This window comes from Perca fluviatilis, chromosome 19 (genome assembly GCF_010015445.1).
Source record: "Perca fluviatilis chromosome 19, GENO_Pfluv_1.0, whole genome shotgun sequence".
Lineage (NCBI taxonomy): Eukaryota > Metazoa > Chordata > Actinopteri > Perciformes > Percidae > Perca > Perca fluviatilis.
The window spans coordinates 6,930,691-6,953,719 of record NC_053130.1 but is presented as its reverse complement, the minus strand read 5'-3'; the positions used below and the strand labels follow the sequence as shown (position 1 = coordinate 6,953,719).

The 23,029-nt window shown below is 40.6% G+C and overlaps 2 protein-coding genes across 2 annotated transcripts; both read left to right on the top strand.

Annotated features, from left to right (window-relative positions):
• Positions 1 to 204: 204 nt before the first annotated feature.
• Positions 205 to 10,417, top strand: mcm8 (minichromosome maintenance 8 homologous recombination repair factor; the record flags this gene model as incomplete). The annotated part of the gene is made up of 20 exons (XM_039784722.1): positions 205 to 304; positions 632 to 697; positions 828 to 881; positions 1,403 to 1,581; positions 1,687 to 1,784; positions 1,880 to 2,078; positions 3,494 to 3,579; positions 3,989 to 4,134; positions 4,379 to 4,453; positions 4,555 to 4,681; positions 5,941 to 5,971; positions 6,128 to 6,265; positions 6,461 to 6,521; positions 6,651 to 6,731; positions 7,125 to 7,320; positions 7,442 to 7,655; positions 7,767 to 7,976; positions 8,167 to 8,243; positions 8,746 to 8,935; positions 9,399 to 10,417. Coding segments are annotated over 20 exons (2,421 nt in total), but the record flags the coding sequence as incomplete, so codon positions are not given.
• Positions 10,418 to 10,874: 457 nt separating this feature from the next.
• Positions 10,875 to 16,961, top strand: crls1 (cardiolipin synthase 1). Its single transcript, XM_039784097.1, has 7 exons — positions 10,875 to 11,620; positions 12,844 to 12,981; positions 13,533 to 13,662; positions 13,768 to 13,853; positions 14,033 to 14,101; positions 14,655 to 14,746; positions 15,797 to 16,961. Exons 1-7 carry the CDS (start codon positions 11,162 to 11,164, stop codon positions 15,888 to 15,890), a joined length of 1,068 nt encoding a protein of 355 aa, XP_039640031.1. The 5' UTR covers positions 10,875 to 11,161; the 3' UTR covers positions 15,891 to 16,961.
• Positions 16,962 to 23,029: the final 6,068 nt, after the last annotated feature.

The following is a 23,029-nucleotide window of genomic DNA, read 5'->3' as shown; positions in this document are numbered from 1 at the left end:
TGGAGGGGTGGGAGTGGAGGATGGAGGGGACGAGGAGGCGGTAGTAGTAGTAGTAGTGGATGGAGGGGAGGAGGAGGAAGTGGTGGTGGAGGAGGATGGAGAGGAGGAGGAGGAGGAGGAGGAGGGAGTGGTGGTGGTGGTGGTGGTGGTGGTGGAGGATGGAGAGGAGGTGGGAGGGGAGGATGGAGAAGTAGACCATGGAGAGGAGGATCAGCAGGTGGAGGAGGAGGAGGGTGGAGAGGAGGTGGTGGGAGAGGAGGAGGAGGAGGAGGATCAGGAAACAATCCCCTCAGCAGCCAGAGAGGTGAGTTTGATTTGCTTTTCCATTTAACATATTCAGTAATTACCTTTTAGGGTTAATATATGTATATATGTATATATGTATATATATATATATATATATATATATATATATATATATAAATCTGCAAAAATAAATTCCTTATTAAACAAGGTGCTCTAGTTCGCTGCATAATAAGAAGATGTGTGAGAAAAACAAAAAATGAGCAGAAGACAAATTAAATACTAGCATCTAATGTTTTTTAAAATGAAATTGTGCATGAAAAGCTGTTCCAATATGTGTCATAATTTACAATCCTGCTTTACAAAAACCGCCTGTCTGCCTCTGTAGTCCTTTTTCAGGCTACTCTAGATATATCGTGTCCGTACAAAGGATGGGCTCTCTACTTCACGGAAGGTACGTGTGTTTTTTAAAGCTCTGTGTCCCATGATGATAATACATGTTGTAGACTCATATAATGGTCATGATCATGTAGCCTTTTCTGTGTCTGTGATATACATGTCTTAATATGTCTTTTTATGTGCAGGCTTCATAGAGAGCTCCCCTAGTGTGGAGAAGATCAAAGTGTTTGAGAAATATTTCCCCCCCTTTTTTCTCTTTCGCCCCCCCCGCTTTTTTTTTTTTTTTTTTTTTTTTTTTTTACCCTTGTGTGGTCCTTCGGCTCCCAGTGACCCGAAGGACAACACAAGATTCTGTACTCCGTTTACTTTGTTGAGAATTGCTCTCTAAACAAGGGTTAATACAGCACCTTAGTTCTTGTTTGTACAGCATTTTGGTCAGCTTAAACTGTGTTTAAATGTGTTCTAGAAATAAACTTTACTTACTTACTTTACAAGAAACAGGGTTTAGAGAGCAATTCTCAACAAAGTAAAGGGAAGTACATAATCCTTGTGTTGTCCTTCGGGTCACTGGGACCCGAAGGACCACACAAGGGTTAATAAACTGACCATTGGGGTTAACATTTCTCAATATAGTCTTTCTGTCTATCTATGTATCTTCCAATCTATCTATTATATGCATTTCTTTTGCAGGGAAAAAAAATGTTCAATAAAAAAAATGTTTCCACTTTTTGTTGTGCTTTATAAATGTTTGCTATGTCAGTTAAAAGGCGATTTACTGTTTGTGCACAGGATGAGATTGAGCGTCAGGGCAGTGTTCTTGTAGATTATGCAGACTTGACTGGAGACAAAACCGTACGTGAAGCACTTCCTGATCTGACCACAGAGCTGAAGGAGCAGCCAGAGGTGATACTCAACTGTTTGGGAGTGGCCATTCACCAGGTACAAGCACACATATGTCATTTGCAAGTTACGTAATTTATACTACTCTAAAGTACTCTAAAGCCTTTTAATAAATTAATAGTACATGTTACGTGTGTTTCCCAGGTGTTGACTATAGATTTGGAGAAACAAGCTGCTGAGCTGCAAGAGGAAGAGCTTCCTGTCGCTACACCAATCATCAACATCCCCCACATTAGCGCCAGGTAATGCACACAGTGAGGCACAATCAGTTTGCTTGACACCTGTACAACTGCCAACCATGAAGGAAGATTGCTTTATTTCTGTGAATCATCAACAGGCTGTATAACTACGAACCGCTGACTGCGTTGCGGACGTTACGTGCCAGTGTGTTTGGACGGCTGGTGTGTGTAAGGGGAACAGTGGTCAGAGTGAGCAACATCAGACCTCTGTGTACCAGGATGGCCTTCAGGTGCCTGGGCTGCATGCACACACAGTCACTGCCACTGCAGCATGGGAAATACGCTACACCTACCAAGGTATGCACACTTTTTTTTTCCTATAACATCTTTACTCTTTCCACAACTTTGTTTTCACAAGTGTGTGTATATACACTCACCTAAAGGATTATTAGGAACACCTGTTCAATTTCACGTTAATGAAATTATCTAATCAACCAATCACATGGCAGCTGCTTCAATGCATTTAGGGGTGTGGTCCAGGTCTAGACAATCTCCTGAACTCCAAACTGAATGTCAAAATGGGAAAGAAAGGTGATCTAAGCAACTTTGAGCGTGGCATGGTTGTTGGTGCCAGACGGGCTGGTTTGAGTATTTCACAATCTGCTCAGTTACTGGGATTTTCATGCACAACCATTTCTAGGGTTTACAAAGAATGGTCTGGTCTGAAAAAGGAAAAACATCCAGTATGCAGCAGTCCTGGGGGGCGAAAATGCCTTGTTGATGCTAGAGGTCAGAGGAGAATGGGCCGACTGATTCCACCTGACAGAAGATCAACTTTGACTCAAATAACCACTCGTTACAACCGAGGTATGCAGCAAAGCATTTGTGAAGCCACAACGCGCACAACCTTGAGGCAGATGGGCTACACCAGCAGAAGACCCCACCGGGTACCACTCATCTCCACTAAAAATAGGAAAATTAGGCTACAATTTGACTGGAAAAATTTTGCTTGGTCTGATGAGTCTCGATTTCTGTTGAGACATTCAGATGGTAGAGTCAGAATTTGGCGTAAACAGAATGAGAACATGAATCTGTCATGCCTTGTTACCACTGGGCAGGCTGGTGGTGGTGGTGTAATGATGTGGGGGATGTTTTCTTGGCACACTTTAGGCCCCTTAGTACCAATTGGGCATCGTTTAAATGCCACAGCCTACCTGAGCATTGTTTCTGACCATGTCCATGCCTTTATGACCACCATGTACCCATCCTCTGATGGCTACTTCCAGCAGGATAATGCACCATGTCACAAAGCTTGAATTATTTCAAATTGGTTTCTTGAACATGACAATGAGTTCACTGTACTAAAGTGGCCCCCACAGTCACCAGATCTCAACCCAATAGAACATGTTTGGGATGTGGTGGAATTAGAGCTTCGTGCCCTGGATGTGCATCCCACAAATCTCCATCAACTGCAAGATGTTATCCTCTCAATATGGGCCGACATTTCTAAAGAATGCTTCCACCACCTTGTTGAATCAATGCCACAAAGAATTAAGGCAGTTGTGAAGGCGAAAGGGGGTCACGGTATTAGTATGGTGTTCCTAATAATCTTTTAGGTGTGTGTGTGTGTGTGTGTGTGTGTGTGTGTGTGTGTGTGTGTGTGTGTGTGTGTGTGTGTGTGTGTGTGTGTGTGTGTGTGTGTGTGTGTGTGTGTGTTGATTCTTTTGGCCGTTTTAATGTGTGTGTGTATACTCTCTTCTTTTATCACGTAGTGTATCCAGCCGGACTGCCGCAGTCGTACCTTCGCCCCCAGCAGGAATTCCCCTTTTACTCATACTGTAGACTGGCAGATCATTAAGTAAGTATATAATGTGCCTATTTATATAATTGAACGATCAGCAGTGAAAAAAACACTTGTGGTGAACTGAAATCCTTGTTGCAGTTGTTGGTTAAAGAATGTAATGTATTGGCTCCAGCAGTGGTCTTGGAAAGAGGTTTTGAAGTTATGCTTTCTGATGATAAGTAAGAGGAGCACTATTTCAATTTAGGACGGCTGCTTACCTGAAAACTGCAAAAATCTAAACTTTATCCTCAGTGGCACACAATGTTGTTGCAGGTTATCTCTGCTAAAATGGGCAAATATTGTGAGAAGGTCACAGCTTTTCTCATAAAATCTTCTAATGCCCAAAAAAGCAGTGCATCTCCAACCCTGAGTCACCATTTACACACTGCATTTGAAATGATTTATTTTTTTTGTGCTACTTCAGGGTGCAGGAGTTGATGGGCGGAGAGCAGAGGGAGACTGGACGGATCCCGCGCACCGTGGAGTGTCAACTGACATCCGACCTCTGTGACAGCTGCGTCCCTGGAGACACAGTCACTGTGACAGGGATAGTTAGAGTTACCAGCGATGGTACACACACACCCACACATACACACATTCTAACCAGGGTGGGAGGTGAAGTTTGGAGTACGTTTTTGCCTTTTACTGGTACTTAGTTAAATGTATTATTTATTTTTATATATATATATATATATATACACACACACACACACACACACACACACACACACACACATATATACATACACACACTATAAGCCTACCATAATTCTGGAAGCACACACAGAACCCTCTTATTATTTTTTCCATGCAGGTAGTTCCCGGGGGAATAAGGATCAGTGCATGTTCCTCCTCTACCTTGAAGCCATTTCAGTCAGCAATACTAAAGGTACTGTAGCTTGTATATTTGTACTAAAATTATGTGGAGCACTTCATGTAATACAACAGAGCAATACGTTTTTTTAGTTTTTTTTTGCTTTTAATGTGTAGGTAAGCAGTCCAAGTCAGGTCAGGGATCACTTGAAGATCGTTCTGGGGGGGAGGAGTTCAGTCTGAAGGAGTTGTATGCCATCCAGGAGATCCAGTCACAGCCTGACCTTCTGAGACTTATAGTACAGTAAGATATTTATTACCTACAATATAGCCCTGTTCACACGGGATTAGTATTACCTGGTGACTTCTAGTCGTTTCTAATAGTTAAGGAGGTTGTCTGTGATCTTAATCTCGTGCGAATCAGCCATGTCTGTAATTTGGCGGGGTGGTATATTTTTTTTTGTTTTTTGTTTCTTGTGCGCCTTTTAATCCCTTTCGCGAAGATGGATATGGGATCGCAGGAGGCTGCGTACGGTGCCTTTCATGACCAACCTAGTCTGGACCACTGCCCGACCAGCTTCATCGCAGGCCAAGGGCTGACAGTAGGGCTGGGCGATATGGAGAAAATCAAATATTGCGATATTTTTGACCAAATACTTCGATATCGATACGATATTTTAGTGTTGACAATTTGTTGACAGAGGTTCACAAAATATTGACACAATGAGATTTTTGATAAATAATCATCAGTAATGTGGATATAATGACTAAGTGGGTAAAAGCAAATAATAGAACAGCTAGAACAGTCTGGTGTGTTCAGAAAATGACATCACTTTACTGTAATGCAGCCTTTAAAACCAGGGAAAGACAACACTTATGCCATATTACGATATCCAAAGTCTAAGACGATATCTAGTCTCGTATCACGATATCGATATAATATCGATATATTGCCCAGCTCTAGCTGACGGTGATGCTGTGTGGGTGCAGCCTGGGCGGGGATTATTGGGTATACGCCTCTGGTAACCTCTACCGGGCATGGCCCAAAAAGATAAGGAAATCAGATCTGAACTTATAGTTTTCATACATCCCAAACCAAAGAGTTTGAAGAACATGGTCGTTGTGGGAAAATTTAGTTTCTTTTCTTTTCTAGGGGTGCATCATTTATTGTTTATTCATTGTCCTCCTGATGTCAACTTGCACAATACCACATTATGAAAGACTGCGATTGATTGCACTTTAAGTATAGTACAACGTATTAAATAATTTTTTGTATTCCTATTTGGCCAAAATGGCCACTGTCTAGATGATCAAACCTTATGATGTAGCTAACAAAATGACTTCTCAGGCCAAACATTTTTTTCCCCAACTAGTCTTAGGGATCTTGGAATTTGTCTTGCTGTTTTTCATTCATCATACAGTTTTTGGTTAGTGTTATGCATTTCAGCCACACATGGCTGCTACTGTGTGTGTAGGCGTTTAGTCCTTTTTAGTACTGTTTAAACACTGTGCTATTAACTCAAACCAAGATATGTAACACTCTGATCTTCTTGCCTCTTTCAGGTCTTTGTGTCCTGTCATCTACGGCCACCTGGTGAGTTGTGCGATCAAGAACACCAACAGCATTTTCATCAGAGGTTACAAAGGAATGATTTGGTTGAAAACAACATGTCATTCACACCTCGCAAACATAATTTTCTGTCATCTTGATTTGTCAAGGCTAAGATCATGTGTTCTTGTGTGTCCCAAGCTGGTGAAAGCTGCTCTAGCCTTGGTGTTGTTTGGAGGCCGACAGAAACACACTGGCAAGAACAGCGTCCCAGTTAGAGGAGACCCACACATCCTGATGGTGGGAGACCCTGGACTGGGGAAGAGTCAGATGTTGCAGGTAACACAGAAAACATACTTTAATAGAGCAATAATGTCTGGCAAAGATAAAGTGAAAACAGTAAAAATTGTAATTTTGTTACTCTTTACCTGAGGTTGTAATTTACATTTACTTTCTGAAGCCGTAATATATGAAACCAGTTTCAGTGTGTGTATATGTAAACTTCATATATATTTATGTGTGCTGTGTGTGTAGGCAGTGTGTAATGTGGCTCCCAGAGGAATCTATGTATGTGGCAACAGCACAAGCACCACAGGTAAATTGTCTTAAAAGTACTACTCTCCCTAAGCTAAGGTTGGGATTACTCTCCGGGCAGTTTTCCAGATCTGTTGCAACATAATCAAGTTGGGAAGTTTTTTTTTTTTTTTTACTTTTTTTTTTTAAGGACTAACCGTGAGTTTATCTCGAGACGCTGGAACGGGGGATTTTGCTCTCGAGGCCGGAGCCTTGGTGCTGGCTGACCAAGGTAGGAAAGAAATTGGAAACTTTTCTTTAAAAAAGTGTATTTATACCTGTGTTGTGTATAGATCATGTCAATTGATTTATTAGACAGTCCTTTAGTTTCATTCAGTGCAGCACTGCATCTTTGTTCCCCAGGTTTTAAAAAAAGGCTCAAGGTGTCAGACAAACTCCACACCTTGCATAGGAATTTTAAAAAACAACTGGGTAATCAACAGAATTGGAGATCCACACATTGTTATCTCTCTACCTATTGGGGCTGCAAGCATGCAAAACTGCATAGAAAACATGTTGGGCTTTTTCATCCATCTGTCACTGCTGCTTGTTTCTTTTCTTTTTTTCTCTACCTTATTGTCTTCTTTTACTGGCCTCATTCTCTTTCTCTGTCTGTTCCCTTTAGGCCTGTGTTGCATTGATGAGTTTGATAAGTTGGGTAACCAGCAGCAGGCTCTGCTGGAAGCCATGGAGCAGCAGTCTGTGAGTCTGGCTAAGGCTGGAATAGTTTCCTCTCTGCCTGCGAGGACGTCAGTCGTAGCTGCTGCAAACCCCATTGGAGGACATTACAACAGAGGCAAGACTGTTTCTGAAAATCTGAAGTAAGTCAGCTCACGGTACATTGATTGTGGTTTTTAGTGACTGCTGTCGGATATTACTGTATATCTGTGTAAATATACAAGTGGTTTAGTTATATTTACAGCACTGCATTCTTGTCTTCAGAATGGGTTCAGCACTTCTCTCTCGATTCGACGTCGTCTTCCTCCTCCTGGACATACCAGATGAGTCACATGACCGCCATCTGTCAGAACACGTCATGGCAAACAGGGCAGGAAAAGGCAGAACCAGCAGCGCCATAGTTACCAGGGCTAACAGTGATTTAGAGACCTCAATCCTGCTAGAACACTCAGACATGCCGCTGTCTGAACGTTTGCAGGTAAATACAATGGACCATACTGAAGGAGTACAGTGATAGTCAAGATTAACTTTATTGTCCCACTGTCAAAAATAATTTGTATTCATGCAATATGTTTGTTTCTATGTCAAGATCCCTGCAGGTGAAAGTGTAGACCCCATTCCAGTATGTTTGTTAAGGAAGTATATCAGCTACGCTCGCCAGTATGTCCATCCCTCGCTCTCTCCTGAAGCAGCAAAGATACTTCAGGACTTCTACCTGTCACTGAGATCTCAGGCACACTCCGCTGATTCCACACCCATCACCACACGACAACTCGAGTCTTTAATTAGACTAACTGAGGTAGGTTTCTGTATGTTTGGTGTGTTCGGTGTGTTCACCCAAAAGCAACTGTAATGGATTAAGATACTAGATAACATCTTTTGGTTTTCTGCTATAGTTTCAGGCTCAACACTTTTATGTGTCTAACAAAAGGAACCATTTTCCCAGTTGTGCCCCAGTACTTATGTGGTTAACTGTGTTTTTGTTGCAGGCAAGAGCCAGGCTGGAGCTCAGAGAGACGGCTACCCGCAGTGATGCTGAAGATGTGGTGGAAATCATGAAACACAGGTGACACTACAGGGGGCTTTGTGTATATTAGGGCTGCAACCAACAAAAGAGAGACAAATTGTCGTCACAATTTTCTAAAACCCAAGGTGATGTTGTTAAATTGCTTGTTTTGTCCGACCAACTCTCCAAAACATAAAGCTATTCAGTTTATTAAGACAAAGAAAAGCAGAAAATCCTCTCATTTCAGAAGCTCAAACCAGAGAATATTTAGCATCTTTCTGTCAACAGATTGCCATCTAATTGTTTCAGCTATGCTGTGTATTTGTCACTTTCCTTACATTTAAAGATTTAAGGAGAGGATCTTGGATTTGCAGAGGTAACAGTTTTCCACATGTTGCTCCCACCTGTGTTCTTGATATTCTTTTGCTGCACAATATATAGAATATTTAGAATTAGAAAACTAGTGCACATAGCAGACTACCCATTACAGAACTGATAACTGTGGTCATGTCAAGTAACAAAGTGATTTTCACTAAATTGTGTGTGTATTTTTGTTTTGCAGTCTGGCTGATACATATTCAGATGGGCTGGGCAATCTGGACTTTGAGCGCTCACAGCTTGGATCAGGCATGAGTCAGCGTAGCGTTGCAAAAAGACTGGTCAACGCACTGCACATGCATGCTCAGAGGACCAATCAGAAGCAGTTTGACCTACAGATGCTTCGATCTATCGCCAACAAACTGAACATAAAGGTGAAACTGAAATACACATGCACTAGATAAACAGTACCAAATGAAAGGCACAAACACCCCCATGTTATTCTTACTAATCTAATCCGTGACTGGGACTGTCATCCAAATTTTGCAAATGAAGTAGAGCTCCTTTCAGAACCTATCAAAAATTGAGTTATCAACTTGCTTAAGAACGACACATCAAAATTAAAATGCTGAAATAGAAATACTGGTGAAGTTAAGACACACCATTACTCAAGGTTGCATTTGGATGCCTACTACTCATAAATACAGTCGGAGCCATTGAACAAACTCCTATGAAAAAGAGATGGAATTACAGAAAGACAGGTGGATTATAGAATCTCTTCCTAGCAAAAAAACATTCTCAGTAATTCAGGCCATGAGTGAGTGTTGAATACATGCAGTAAATCCTGTTCCTAACACAGAAAACTCTATCACTAACACTTCGGTTAATTCCTTTCAGGTGGTGGATTTTGAAGGTCTGGTGAGTTCCCTCAATGAACAGGGTTTCCTGCTGAAGAAAGGAGCTAAGCTGTACCAGCTGCAGACTGTCTGATCACTGACAACTGCAACAGACTAAGAGCTGGGTACCTGCTTCATCCTGCAGACCTCGCTAAAAGGTCAGTGTTCAGGATAACTGAACTGGGTCTCTTTCTGTCTAAGAGGGGGAAAGGAACTTGATGGGGAGTTCATTATCTAGACTACTTTCACCAAACCTCCACCCAACGGACTGCTGTGAAACCTTTTGAAGAGACTGTAACAACCACAGCAACCGACCAACACGGGACAGAGCATCTAACTTACTAAAACCTTACAGAGGGCATCTCTCCACAACCTTACAGCGACCACAGTTTTCCCCACGACCACCAACTTCCAGCTAGAAAGAGGAACGGACTCCATTAGACACACCACGTCTCTGCTGAACTAATATGCATTTAACTACACACAAAAAAGATGCAAACTAAACGTGGTATGGTGTGACTTGGCTGTAATTGCATCAGTTAAGTGAGACTTCAGACATTACTCAAGGCTTCAAGAAAATGTAATTAAGTTCCCCACCTGTTGGTTCAATGATGTGATGCCTCACAGATGCCATTATCTTTAATAAAGATATAACATCTTTTTTTCAGAACTAAAAAATCCTTAAAGTCGGGTACACTTTACTTTCAATGTACATCATTTTACAGTACATGGTGACTGTTTCAAACAGTTGTAGTTGAAATTCTTTTTTTCAAAGTGAGGTCGGTCTTTGGCGCACTAAACGTCTGAGAGAAGTTTGGATGTACTTATATTCGATAAATACCTAATGGGTGACTATACTACCTCACTGTTGAGTGTTTTGTTTATTTATTTTTCCACACAGATGACTTTGTTGTAAAGAGACTTTTTTGAATACAGTTAAAATTATATTTTAGAAGTTACTGTTATTTCTATGTCACTATTTCTATGTCACTATAAAAAATAAAAATCTTATGTTTAGTAGCTTGGTAAAGATGGTCATTGCTTCCTATGATGTGGTATTAAGCTGGCAATATATTGTTTTCTAAAATATAGACTTTTGAATTGACCTGGGAGTGCGTGCCTAGCAACTATACAATATTTTCTTCTACTTTAGTCTCAAACGTTCTGTATCGTCTACCGTTTCTGATTTATTTCTCGTATGGTATGCACTATTAGTTTACTTTAAAATGTTATTCAATTATTTAATTTCCTGTAAATCTCAGCTTTTTTTTAACAATTACAGAAAATGAATTGACAGTGATTAAAACATGCTTTAACTTTGAAATAAAATTGGACAATACAATCAGCAAAGCTCTAAATACATTCCTCTGATGGCTGTTTTGCTGATATTAACTTTGTGTCACATCATTTTTTTTTTTTTCTAAATAAAAGCCTTGTCAACGAAAGCGTCATTGACGATTTTGCGACGCCCTTTGCGTTGTCAGTTTACGGCAACATGGCAGCCTGCTGGCTGAAGTCATGGCCGGCTGGAGCTTTGGGTAGCCCAGACGCTAGATCGCACCCATAGAATGGATGGTCGCACACCCAATACACGTGTCTACGTCATCACGAGCACACTGCGCAGGCGTTGACACGTGTACCGGGTGCGATCTAGCGTTTACCCCGGAGCTGAGATTCTCTTGGCTCTGGCTGTCTGAAACTTAAACATGAAAACGGGTACGAACTGCACGATAGCAGCAGGTCGGTAACGGAAGCCTCGTGAAGATGATGATAATGATGTGTTTTCGGAGGCTTTCCCCGCCGTTGTGTCGCAACGCAGCAAATGTTCGCTGTCTGTTGTCTGCGCAGTGTGCGGGTGTGTGTCGGCTCGAGCCTGCGTCATGGCGGCACAGACACACACCTGTCGCCGACTGCGCGAGGTTAAAACAGTCTCCGGCTAGCGGCTCGTGGGTCTTTAGAGTCAATGGGACGGACAGCCGCGTTGCGTGCTGGAGTGGGATCCTCCAGCAGGTGAAAGCGACACCCTGGCACGCGCAAGGAACCGTGCTTCTGCACCGGGGAGGTCACGACAGGTCGGTGACCAGCTTCAAGTCCCTGCTGTCCCCTAAAGCTCGTGGGCTTTGCAGCGGGAAGACCAAGGAGACGCCGGACAGCTCCCCCGCAGCGGACCGGAATGAAGCCAGTCCGGTACCGGGAGAGGGCCTCTTCAAGTTCAAAGAGCTGGTGAGTAGCTTTCAGAACTGTCCAGACAGTTAACTGTAGGAATGTAAAGTGTGAAAAGGTAACAGAAGATGGTAGAAAAAAACATCACTTGTTTGAAGTGTGTTCAGATAGAAACAAACCAACAGTGATAGAAGTCGTCACAGCTTTACAAGCAAAAGCCTCGCATTCTAATGTTCTCAGCTAAATGTAGCCTACTCAGTGTGATGTTGTTGGTCGAGAAAGAGCTGGAAAGATGTATGTATAACAATGCGTTTAGCAGGGCCGGCCGTAGACTTTTGGGGGCCCTAAGCAGGATTTGGTTTGGGGACTCTCCACATTGTATCATGTTGCCACTGCACTTGGCACTTAACCAACTTGTGTATTGTAAATATTAGTTTAAGCACTCATAATGTACAAATACGCATTTAAAGACTAACATGAGACCTAGCTATTAGCAGCAACACTATCTTTAAATAGACCGGCTCTGTTATGAGCTCTGTGGTGGGACATTTCAGCTCTTGGGGGCCCTCTGGTAGCCACGGGGCCTATATAGCAGCCGCTTAGTTCACTTATGGGTCGGGCCAGCTCTGGTGTTTAGTATGTAAAATCTGTTATAAAAAGTAAGTAGCTGTCAAGTGCATGAAGGAAAGCAAGAAAGTACAATGTTGCATTTTGATATGTAGTCAGGTGGAAGTATAAAGTAGCATAAGATGGATATACTCAAATTGTACAAAAGTGGACTGTAAATAGAGTTAGACTGATGGGCTGATATATCATTCAATATTAGCCTTTTGCAAGTAAAGATAAGTTGCAGACAGTACAGAAATCTGAAAGAGATACACATTTAGAAACTGTTGCTGTTAAAGTTTGTCCACCAGAGGGCACAGGCAAGCTTATTTTTCAACTGTAAAAAGGTGTGTGTATGTATTGTGTGTCGTCAGATTTTTGTAACTCAGGAATATCAATATTGGTATTGGCCTCCAAAATTATAGCAACAACAAAAACAGTCAATTGTTTGTTTTTTTATTAATACAATATTTCTTTGTTCCTATCTTTCCACAGTGGTTTTTAACACGGCAAGATTGTGAATTCTTCGTAAATCTTGATTATTAGAATTGCTGCTGTAATAGGTTTAGGCTGATTTACCTGCTGTGCTATGCCCATGCTATTATCTGCCTCTGACTTCTTAACCCAACGTTGATCTGTCAAGTAACACTGTATGTAACTACTCTGTTTTTCTGCAGTATGAGAACCCGTGGACAATCCCCAACTTCTTGTGTGTGTGTCGGATTTTGCTGGCTCCATACTTGGGTCATCTGATCATCCAGCAGCACTTTCACCTCAGTCTCGCTTTGTTCACACTGGCTGGAGCAACTGACCTGGTAATTGCAGATACACACACTTTCACTAAAAAAAAAATGGTTTTGGACTTCAGACATTTGACACATGGAAACTATGGACTTTATTAAAAAACATATTGGTCTCCCATTAGCAGTAATTAGTAATATTGTCAAGTAAACGTAATATAACAATAGGACTAATTTTGCACTGATATTTGTCTCGCAATCTGAATTGATGTGGAATCCTAAAACTGGACAACATTTTGTCACAGGATTTAATTTCTGTTTAATTTGTGAATCATCGACTCGTTCAACCAGACACAAGACATCTGCACTTTAATGTTAATTTAACATGTTTGTTAATCACCAGGACATCGCAGACGTGGTCAGCAGATCAGGGTGGTAATGAAAAAGGGGATGGTGGCCTTGACTTCAAGCCATTATTATTGTCAGATGGGTTATTATTGGCATGAACTTCAGTGCAGTCACCTTTTTAAATAAATCTTTCAGCTTGCTGCATTTGCTCATTTAGACCTTTTAAAAAGGCATCTATTACAATGTCTTCTTCTCTTTCTACCTCTTTCTCTACTCAGTTGGATGGTTACATTGCCAGAAGGTGGCCAAGTCAAAAGTCGGCGTTGGGCAGCGCTCTCGACCCATTGGCTGACAAGATTCTTATCAGTATTTTGTATGTCAGTCTCACCTATGCTGAACTTATACCAGGTATTGGACTGTTTGCATTTCTTGTTTTAGCTACCTCTTTGTGTTGTTTTTCCATCTTATTGCGTTTCATGTGATTTTTGTATTGTGTTGTTTATTCTGTTACAGCTCTGCTGACAGCTCTAGTGATTTCCAGAGACATTGGTTTGATAGCTGCTGTCTTCTGGGTTAGATACAAGACTGTACCTCCACCGGTGAGACACGTCACATTTCACTCTAAACAAGCGCACTTTGACAAATTAAAAATACAGTATTGGGTGCAAGATCTGCTAGAAGTAGAAAGTAATATTAATGTACTGTGGATTACAATGGCCGCTTCAGTCGAGGAAAGAAATTGAATGTACTTTGCGATCTCTTCCTCTTTTTCCTCCAGGTGACCCTTAGCAAGTTTTTTAACCCCTGCTACACCACAGCACAGCTCAAGCCCACACTCTTCAGCAAGGTGACACCCAGACACAACCACCCACTCTTACTGTACACCAGTCTTTGAACATTTTGTACATTGCTGTACTAAAGTGGAGATTCAGCAACAATGGAGGCTTAAATAACAGGATATAATGAGAATGTGTGGTTATTTTATTATTCTATTATTCTGGCTCTTTATGACATGTGCATGGCAGTCACCAGATGCAGAAACTGAAAACCTGGCACAGTGCGGATCATTCATCCATCATTTTTAATTTGAGTCCACAATACTTGCATGGATGCAGAAATCTGTTGTGCACATTCAAACACATTAAAATTCACTGTCAAAATGTTCCTTTACGGCTCCACTACAAATTCTGCATCATTTATTTTGATACCTGAAAAAGAAAAGGGTCTGGCAGGAGTATTATTTTTTTGTTCTTGGAACCAGCCACATGTGCATCAGGTTTTCTCAAAAATAATGAGCCAAACTTCATTTGTTGGAGAAGCCAGTAGTCTGTGATTGTGAAATGTTTTTGGGCCTTTTTATAATGTTATTCTGACTTTGTGTGTGCATTTTTTTTTGTTAGGTGAACACAGCCATCCAGCTCCTTCTGGTTGCATCTTCTCTGGCTGCCCCAGTCTTTCAGTATACAGACCATATCCTGCTGCAGGGCTTATGGTAAACCCCACGCACTGTATAACACATGCATACACACGCAGGACTTATCCACTTGACTTTAATATCCGTCATGTCCTTTAATTTTTAGTGTAGTAATTACAACAACAAATGTTTATTGTCCAAAGAGTTTTTAATGCAAATGGTTTCATCTCTGTTAAGCACGTTTGTTCCGACAGTGTTCAGGTTAAGTGCGCTGACTCATTTCAATCTACAACTCTGAGTGGGTTGGCGTAGGGAGCCGACTCAGGACAAACATTTTAGTGTCCCAGTAACCTACATTTTTCTACGAGTTCAACAGACTGTTGAACTAATTTACACAACAACAGGCATCTGTTTGTCTTGCTCGGTTGTCGTACATTCAGACTTAATTTTCACCCTGCTTCTTTTATTTTCCCTGACTAAAACTGTAAAGTCTCTGTAACCAACTTGTAGCATTAACATCTATGTTAATTACACTAAGTTTCTACCTACAAGTGAATTGGAGCCTAAGCTATTGAAATAAGTAAAGCCTTTTCAGTAGTTGATTCATATAAAGGTTACATAATGTATACTTATTTTATATCTAAAACACAATTCATAAACATCTTAATTACATTTCTATATGACGCAGTTACAAAAAACAAGTAAATTCATCATTAAATGTACCAATAGATACTGTTTTGTAATTGTATTTGACTAATGGTGGATAAATTCAATGACATTTAAAAAAATAAGTAATGTTTCAAAACACTTTATATTTTACTTTTTTTCATTTAATAGCGTGCATTGCTTCTGCCAAAATGTCTTTCTTGAAGCTACCAATGCGCACACAAAAACACAGAATTTAATTGCACAATTTTAATTGAAGTTAAGTAATTTGATACATTGTTGTTGTTTTTTTTTTATGTACCAATTAATCAACTATGACTAGTCACTGAAGAGTGATCAAAAGTTCCTCCCATAACACAAAGACTTTCTACAACGGGAAAATGATACTTGTTAAACCAGATCAACTGAATGAAACTGTGGTTTGAATTACAGTGTATGTCCTTTTGTTATGTTATATTGCAGGTATGTTACAGCGGTGACTACAGCGGCGTCAGGCTATAGCTACTGGCACTACGGCCGCAAGACTGTCCAGGTGCTAAACACCAGATCACAATGACAACCACGCCAGGAAACATCCAGAAAGCAGAGCAAATGTAGTGAACAGCCGCGTCAGGGACACTGATCGGCCATGGCAAAAGTCGGACAGATGGATAATCGCCAGGAGCTCTAAAAACCAAGTAGCTGTGACAGCCATTTATGAGTCGCCATGGCGATGACACACGGAAACCAACCGAGGCCGCAGATGGTTTAACTGCAAACACTACAGAAACGCCTAACGGCAACTCTGCCGCTGGACTGGCTGTGGACTAGAGACACACGCACACAGATAGAAACTGCAAACCCAAATATAGACCATCCACCCACACACTCGCACATATATACTCCTATACACATACATGTCAAGTACAGTATATGTTAAGTGATCTGGCAAGAGCTTCTATTTTTTTGGGTAGTTTTTCAATCAAGAGGTTGCAATGTCAACACAATTGTCAGTTTTGTAAACCAATGATTTATGAGTAAAACAGAAAATTTGCTTTGGTTTGTCTGTGTGTGTACGTGACTGCAAGGCTGGTTTTTCTTCAGTAAAAAACAGAACAAAACATGTTTAATCTTATGAGACACAAATCTGACAGTTTATCCATTTTTAAATCGGAGCATTAAAAATCCAATGACGTGCTACCAGTGTTGCATAGGACCAGCACACCCTGTTGGTGCTGATCCATTTGGTGGTCCTGAGTATAATCTTAAAACTACAGCTGCAAATTCTTATCCTTGTTCAGTAGAGCAGACGCAATTATGCTATTCATGAATTCAAGTCGTAGGAGTTTTAGCAATATGTAATTTTGAGAATCCTCTGAAGCATTTTTCTTGTAAGAAATGCCTAAAATGCACTTGTTTCCAGCGCCTTCGGTGTGAGCATTTGCTGCTTTTCCATGTTCCTGTAAATATCCAATATCTTTGTGTTTTGGACTGTTAGGTTTTTTAAATTCCTCACCTGGGGGGGGGGTCTGGGAAACTGAGGATCGTTTTACATTCTTTCCTGACATTTTATAGACTAAACAAGAATAGAACCCACAGATTTATCAATAGTGAAAATAATTGTTTTATAAAAGATGCAGCCCTATTATTGATTAGTCTCACATTTTTATTTTGTATTTCATATTGATTGATGAATTGTCAGAAAGCCAAACTGCCAATCATGAGTTCCCCGTAACACTGACCTGCCTGGGGATGAAAAGGCTTTGAGGCTAAATCTGGCACGTTTGCATCACATTGATGTTAAATAATATTTGCTGCCTCTTGAGCGTGCGCCCCATGTACGAAGACTGAGCCCTCACTGCAGTGGCCCGGGCTCGATTCCAGCCCCGCAGCCCTTTGCTACATGTCATCCCACTCTTCCCCCCGCCCCTTTCCTGTCTATTGACACCTGTCCTATCAAAGAAAAGGCAAACGTAATCCCCAAAAAAGTCAAAGGTAACCTCATAAAATTTCTTATTTTGTTCAAACTTTTAAAAATGTTCAATTCAAAATAAAACGGACAGAATCAGTAAAATGTCATATTTTTAGCTAGCTAGCCAGCTACAACCAGTGGATGTTCGACATTTGTGTTTGATAAAAGACTATAAACAAGTCCTATTTTGGCAAATTTCTCTTTTTGTTTTGGCTCTGCTGTAAACGTCTCTTATTCAGGAGCAGCTGCACTTGAATCCACTGCTTATTCCCCTGCTCACTGTTACGATTATTGCTGCAATGCTCCCTTCAAGTTCTTCCAGTCTCAAGATCCATAAGCCCAATAAGCCAGAAGGTTATTTTGAGACACCAGCTACTACTTGAGCTTTTTTCTCTGAACTCCTCTGGCGATTATCTGACTCCGCTGCGGATTTTCCCCCTTTGAGCAAACCTTTGCGATGAGGGAAACGTGGCTGCGTAACCTCTTTCATCTCTCCCACTTATTTACACTTGGGTAATGCTGTTTCATTACTGACCGTGTGCCAATGACTGCCAGGCTTTTGCGAAATGTTTTTGTGGCCTTGTGTGGGATGTCTGCTCGTTACCTCTACGCTGAATCATTTAAAAGTCTCATTCTAAAATGAGATATCCATCATTGGGAACAAATTGATACCTACGCTCATTAAATGAGTGCTTTAAGGAAGTTTTGGTGCCTTTTATTGGATCGTTACTTAAATCCATATTTGAAAACACAGATTGGAAGTGTGTAAATTGGGAGTACTGGATGATGCCTCACAGTCTTCTCATGTAGTGTTAGAGGAAAGCTATTTAATTAGTAGTGCCTCAGAGATGAAAGCCTAAAATAAATCTGACCACTCTGCTCAAGCTCTCAGTGGTGAACTTGTACTTTACCGAGCTGCATGTGGTTATGATTAACATATGTTGACAGCTTTTACTCATTTTGGTTCAGTGTCCGATTTAGCCTGAAAGTAAACTATAAAGGATTTATGTATGGATCTACTTTACTAAGATTCAGTCTTCGTAGGACATTTCACTTAAAAATGAAATGTAAAACGTTTCAGCGGTAAACAAAACGTAGAGCAGCCAACAACTTAAATGCCTGCAGATCTGACCTGTGATTTCATGGTTTTTCTGTTCTTCTGGTCGCTTTGGAAAGTCATCAATCACTCTTCAGATACTCTAAAATCATATTAGGCTATTGCAATTAGGAGTCTATTAGCATAACACTGCTCTGTGCATATAAATGCTTTTGTCCGGTCATATTAAAAAAGAATGTATGCCCTCATCTCAGGAAATGACTCCCACTCGCCTTTTGATATTAACTGTGAGTAGATTGACTGTAAAATGGAAGGATTTGGATCTGCTGGTCCAAAACTAGCTGTTTATCACTCAAAGATAAAGATTACAGGTTGTCCTATCAGATTGAACTAGGTTAAAGTGTGAATGCAGCTTTGGCAGTACAGGGAATTGCAGCTTAATAGTGATTGGATTTAGGGAATTAGGGAATGGCAATCAAACTCGCAGTTTCTTTAAAATCACTTTAAAATATCAATAAATGAAGTTATTACTTTTTCTAGAAAAAAAGTATATTATTTGGCTCCACTTGACTGAACAGCAATAAAACTAAAAGTGATGTAGAAAATCTTGTCATGACTGGTGCAGATTAAGTATCAGAACTCTGCACATAAAGGGTAACTATGTTTTTTTTTTTTGTCAACCTACACCCTATTTTCCTATGTGTCTGTCTGACAACATTATGGAAAGGATTTCTAAGGAGGTCGACCTTTCTGTTAAAGAGTAAGATCCTTTTTTTAAACATAAGCATCTGCGAAATTGCGTTCACTAAACCTACCAGACTCCATGTAAATAAACAGTTCTTTTAGCATCGTAAAACACACTTCATTCAAAGTCGGCAGAAACAAAACTAAACTATAATAAAAGCCGTTTTGGGTCGTCTTTCCACTTTTCCAACCATCACAACTGTAGTTGTGGTTGAAATAAACACATGGTTTACTGATTTACATGTGAAAATATGTTGGCTCTATACACACTAAAAGTATTGTTTTTTTAAATGGAGTCTGGTGGGTTTAGCGCTAGCGACTTCAGAGCTGTTTCTGGTTCAACAGAAAGGTCTTAAATATGTTTTTAAAAGGCCTATCTCTGTAGCCTGTCAGTGGCAAAATAAAGCACTTTTAGTGGACCAAATTGACGATGCACATTTGCCCCAAAAGGTTACGTTGCAGCCCGGTCTGTGGCTGCCGGTTACAGCGTTCACGCTTAATACTTTGACCAATTTCAAAGATCGTTGTTCCTGTCAGTCACTTACACACAAAAACATAGGAAAATAGGGTCCAGGTTGAAATAAACGGTAGTTACCCTTAGGGCTGGGCGATATGGAAAAAATCAAATATCACAATATTTTTGACCAAATACCTCGATTTCGATACCGCAGTGTTGACTATTGGTGCTTTCACAAAATATTTACACAATGAGATTTTTGATAAATAATCATCAGTAATGTGGATATAATGACTAAGTGGGTAAAGGCAAATAATAGAACAGTTACAACAGTCTGGCGTGTTCAGAAAATGACATCACTTTACTGTAATGCAGCCTTTAAAACCAGGAAAAGACAACACTTATGCCATATTACGATATACAAAATCTAAGACGATATCTAGTCTCGTATCACAATATCGATATAATATCGATATATTGCCCAACTCTAGTTACCCTTTAACCTGAATTTAGTCTCGTTCCCCCGTGCCCATTCACCCTGCTGAGAAGAGCTTAAGTTAGCCACTGTAAAGCCTTTCTCAACCACTAGATGGAAGAACCAGATTGAAACTCTTGAGATGCTTTCACATCAGTTACCTCATGGCTGTTTTCATTGTTTTAGTCATATTCTCTTACTGATCGCAGCTGCATAAAATCCCTCTGCAAAACCTGTTATACAATATTTTCTCTGCACTTTTAAAACCAACATTTTTAACACAAGATTGATTAACAAGTCTGTTAATACAGCCACTAATAGTAGACAACAACTAATTCTTACTGTAGTCATGAATGTTTCTGATGCTGCAGTATTTGTTGAGGATTTTCAGTAATGAGATGCACACAAAGGGATCATTTTTTATGACTTAAATATTAAATCAAACTGTGTGTGTCTGTAAATAAACTGATAAATGTATGCGTTCAAAAAAGGAAGCAGCAAACTTTTAAAATAATTTAATAATAATAATTTGTCTCAAAGAGTTTTCATCCAAATGCTGTTCAGAGATTTGTTCACCATGAGAGGGAAACAATTTATTTGTAAGTGAAACACAAATGTTCATATTTAAAGGTATTGAGTATATGTCCAAATTAGCAGCTAACGGCAGTTTCAGAGTAACAGTCGAGGTATTATTCAATATTTCATAACATGCTTCATTGACTTACTGAAATGATTCAATACTGCAATTAAGCGAGAGAACCCGCAGGCTTTACCACAAAGAGACTGCAACAAATGGGGAGAAGCTGATGGTGGAAGGTTTAAAACAGTTTTGCAGAGACGTATATAATCATACATTTCTGTTAAAGGTGCTGTAGGGAGGATTGGCAAGCTCCAGGACTTGGCCAAAAAATTTGAACATCGACAACTTCTCAGTCCCTTCCCCCTTTCCGCTAAAGCCCAAACAGTCTCCTAAGCCCCTCCCCCCACAAGGGAGAATGAATGCGTGTGCATGAGCAGTGATTGACACACAGTTAGACACAACCCCTGGCCCTGATTGGTGCATCTGAACAGGGAGCGGTGGATTTTTGCAAATCACACTACAGGCTGTAGGATTTTTTTTTTTTTACTTACCTGCTTCATGTAGTTCTACTGCAACATAGGGTCAGTTTCAGCAAATATGACAGAAAGTTAGTTTTATAAGTCTTACCTACTGCACCTTTAATAAATTGGTTCAACAGCTTTTTGTTTTGTTCCGTACCTTACTCTTCGTCTTTCAGGGAATGTTGCTCCTGTGTTGGACTGCATAACATATTTGTGCTTCCACTTTTTCACACTTGGAAAAAGAAAAAAAAAGATTTAGATCTCCAGAGACCGTACTTGTTTTGAGAACATGCGGGCTAGGTTTGAAAGTAAAACAGTGATACAGATGATTTAGTGATGGAGGCGAGAGCAGCCAAATGTACCTTCACACTTCACAGCCCAGCTCTCCAGAACCCACAGACAGGCTGAATCACACTAACAAGGACAAACTTTGGAGCTGCGCGCTTATATCAGCACGGCCCTCCGGCTACCTTTCACTGTTGCAGTCAGTCCTGCGTCAAGTGAGAACATCTCGTCTCGTCCAGAGCTAAAGAAAGCTTAGCTCTGCTCAACAACAGAGACTTTTTGGGATCCCACTTATTTTACTGAGAAGGAAATAAGATTAATTTGACGTGGAAATGCCAAAACCAGCTACAAGCTTTATTTTCCTGTTGTACATGGATACACATGAAGCTCTTTTATTAAAACGTTTCCTTTCACTTACAACGGAAAAAGATGTCTCTGCGTTTCCCCGGTTAACTTGTTACGCATTTGTTAACCAATTATCTTGTTGCTGTCAGAATCTTTGAGAAAACCTCTGCACACTGTTCGTCACTTTATCTCCTTACAACATTTCAGTCTGAAGACATCTTGTGTGTGTGTGTGTGTGTGTGTGTGTGTGTGTGTGTGTGTGTGTGTGTGTGTGTGTGTGTGTGTGTGTGTGTGTGTGTGTGTGTGTGTGTGTGTGTGTGTGTGTGTTCTTGTTTAACTATATTCGTGGGGTCCAAAAACTGGGAATACAGTATACCTGTGGGGTCTGGACAGCTTTGTGGGGCCAAAATGCTGGACCCCACAACTTTAAAGGGCTGTTTGAGGGTTAAGACTTGTTTTTAGGATTAGGGTTAGAATTAGGTCATGGTTAGGGTGAGGGTAAGGGTTCAGGTTAGGGTAAGGGGCTAGGGAATGCATTATGTCAATGGGTCCCCACAAAGATAGTGAAACGCACTGTGTGTGTGTGTGTGTGTGTGTGTGTCTGAGTCTGTGTGAGAGTGTTTGGTCCTGCACATCTGTAAACACTTCATGGCATACAGGAATGCATTTAATAATAGTTAATTTATTGTTTTTTTTTTGTTGCGGGTCAGAATTTAGAGGTATACAGTCATAAGATCAGATAAAACTTAATTCATCCCGAGGGAAATTGCTTTGCAGCAGTCACGCATACAGTTTTGGTTTTATTTGATCAGGTTCAGAGATAGTGAATAACTGAGATTTCTGCCTGCACCCCAGTACCATCAAATTATTCATGGAGCTCACCGCATTGACCAGTTGCATGTAGAAAAAATCAGCAGCGACATGTCTTTTCAGAGACCGTCCTTCCCTTTACTCTGTATATTCCACAAAAGATGCTTTGGACAGTTTTAAAGGGACTATTTCCTCACTAGAAAATACTGAAACATTAAAAATGTTTCCCAGAGATCTCAGGCAATTCAGAGGGGCTTTTTTGGGAGAAGACTGCAATTAAAAGAAGGCTTTTGGAAAGGCTCTTATCAGAGCTGTGAGGGAAAGGATGCTTCTGCCACAACATCCGGGTGCACTTGACATGTCTGTGGCTACAACAAGTAAACATGTAGGCATTTTCCAGTTGCAAAGCAGCTCCGTGGGTTCGCTGCCTCTTAAATGTGTGTGCAGGCAGCTCCGGGGTGGGACTGAAC

Bases quoted from the DNA above. Each gene is read 5' to 3' on its own strand.
- crls1 (XM_039784097.1), top strand. From the start codon at position 11,162: ATGATGATAATGATGTGTTTTCGGAGGCTTTCCCCGCCGTTGTGTCGC. The intron at 12,982-13,532 runs GTAATTGCAGAT...TTCTCTACTCAG, and splicing joins TGGCTGGAGCAACTGACCTG to TTGGATGGTTACATTGCCAG. The intron at 14,102-14,654 runs GTGACACCCAGA...TTTTTTTGTTAG, and splicing joins AGCCCACACTCTTCAGCAAG to GTGAACACAGCCATCCAGCT.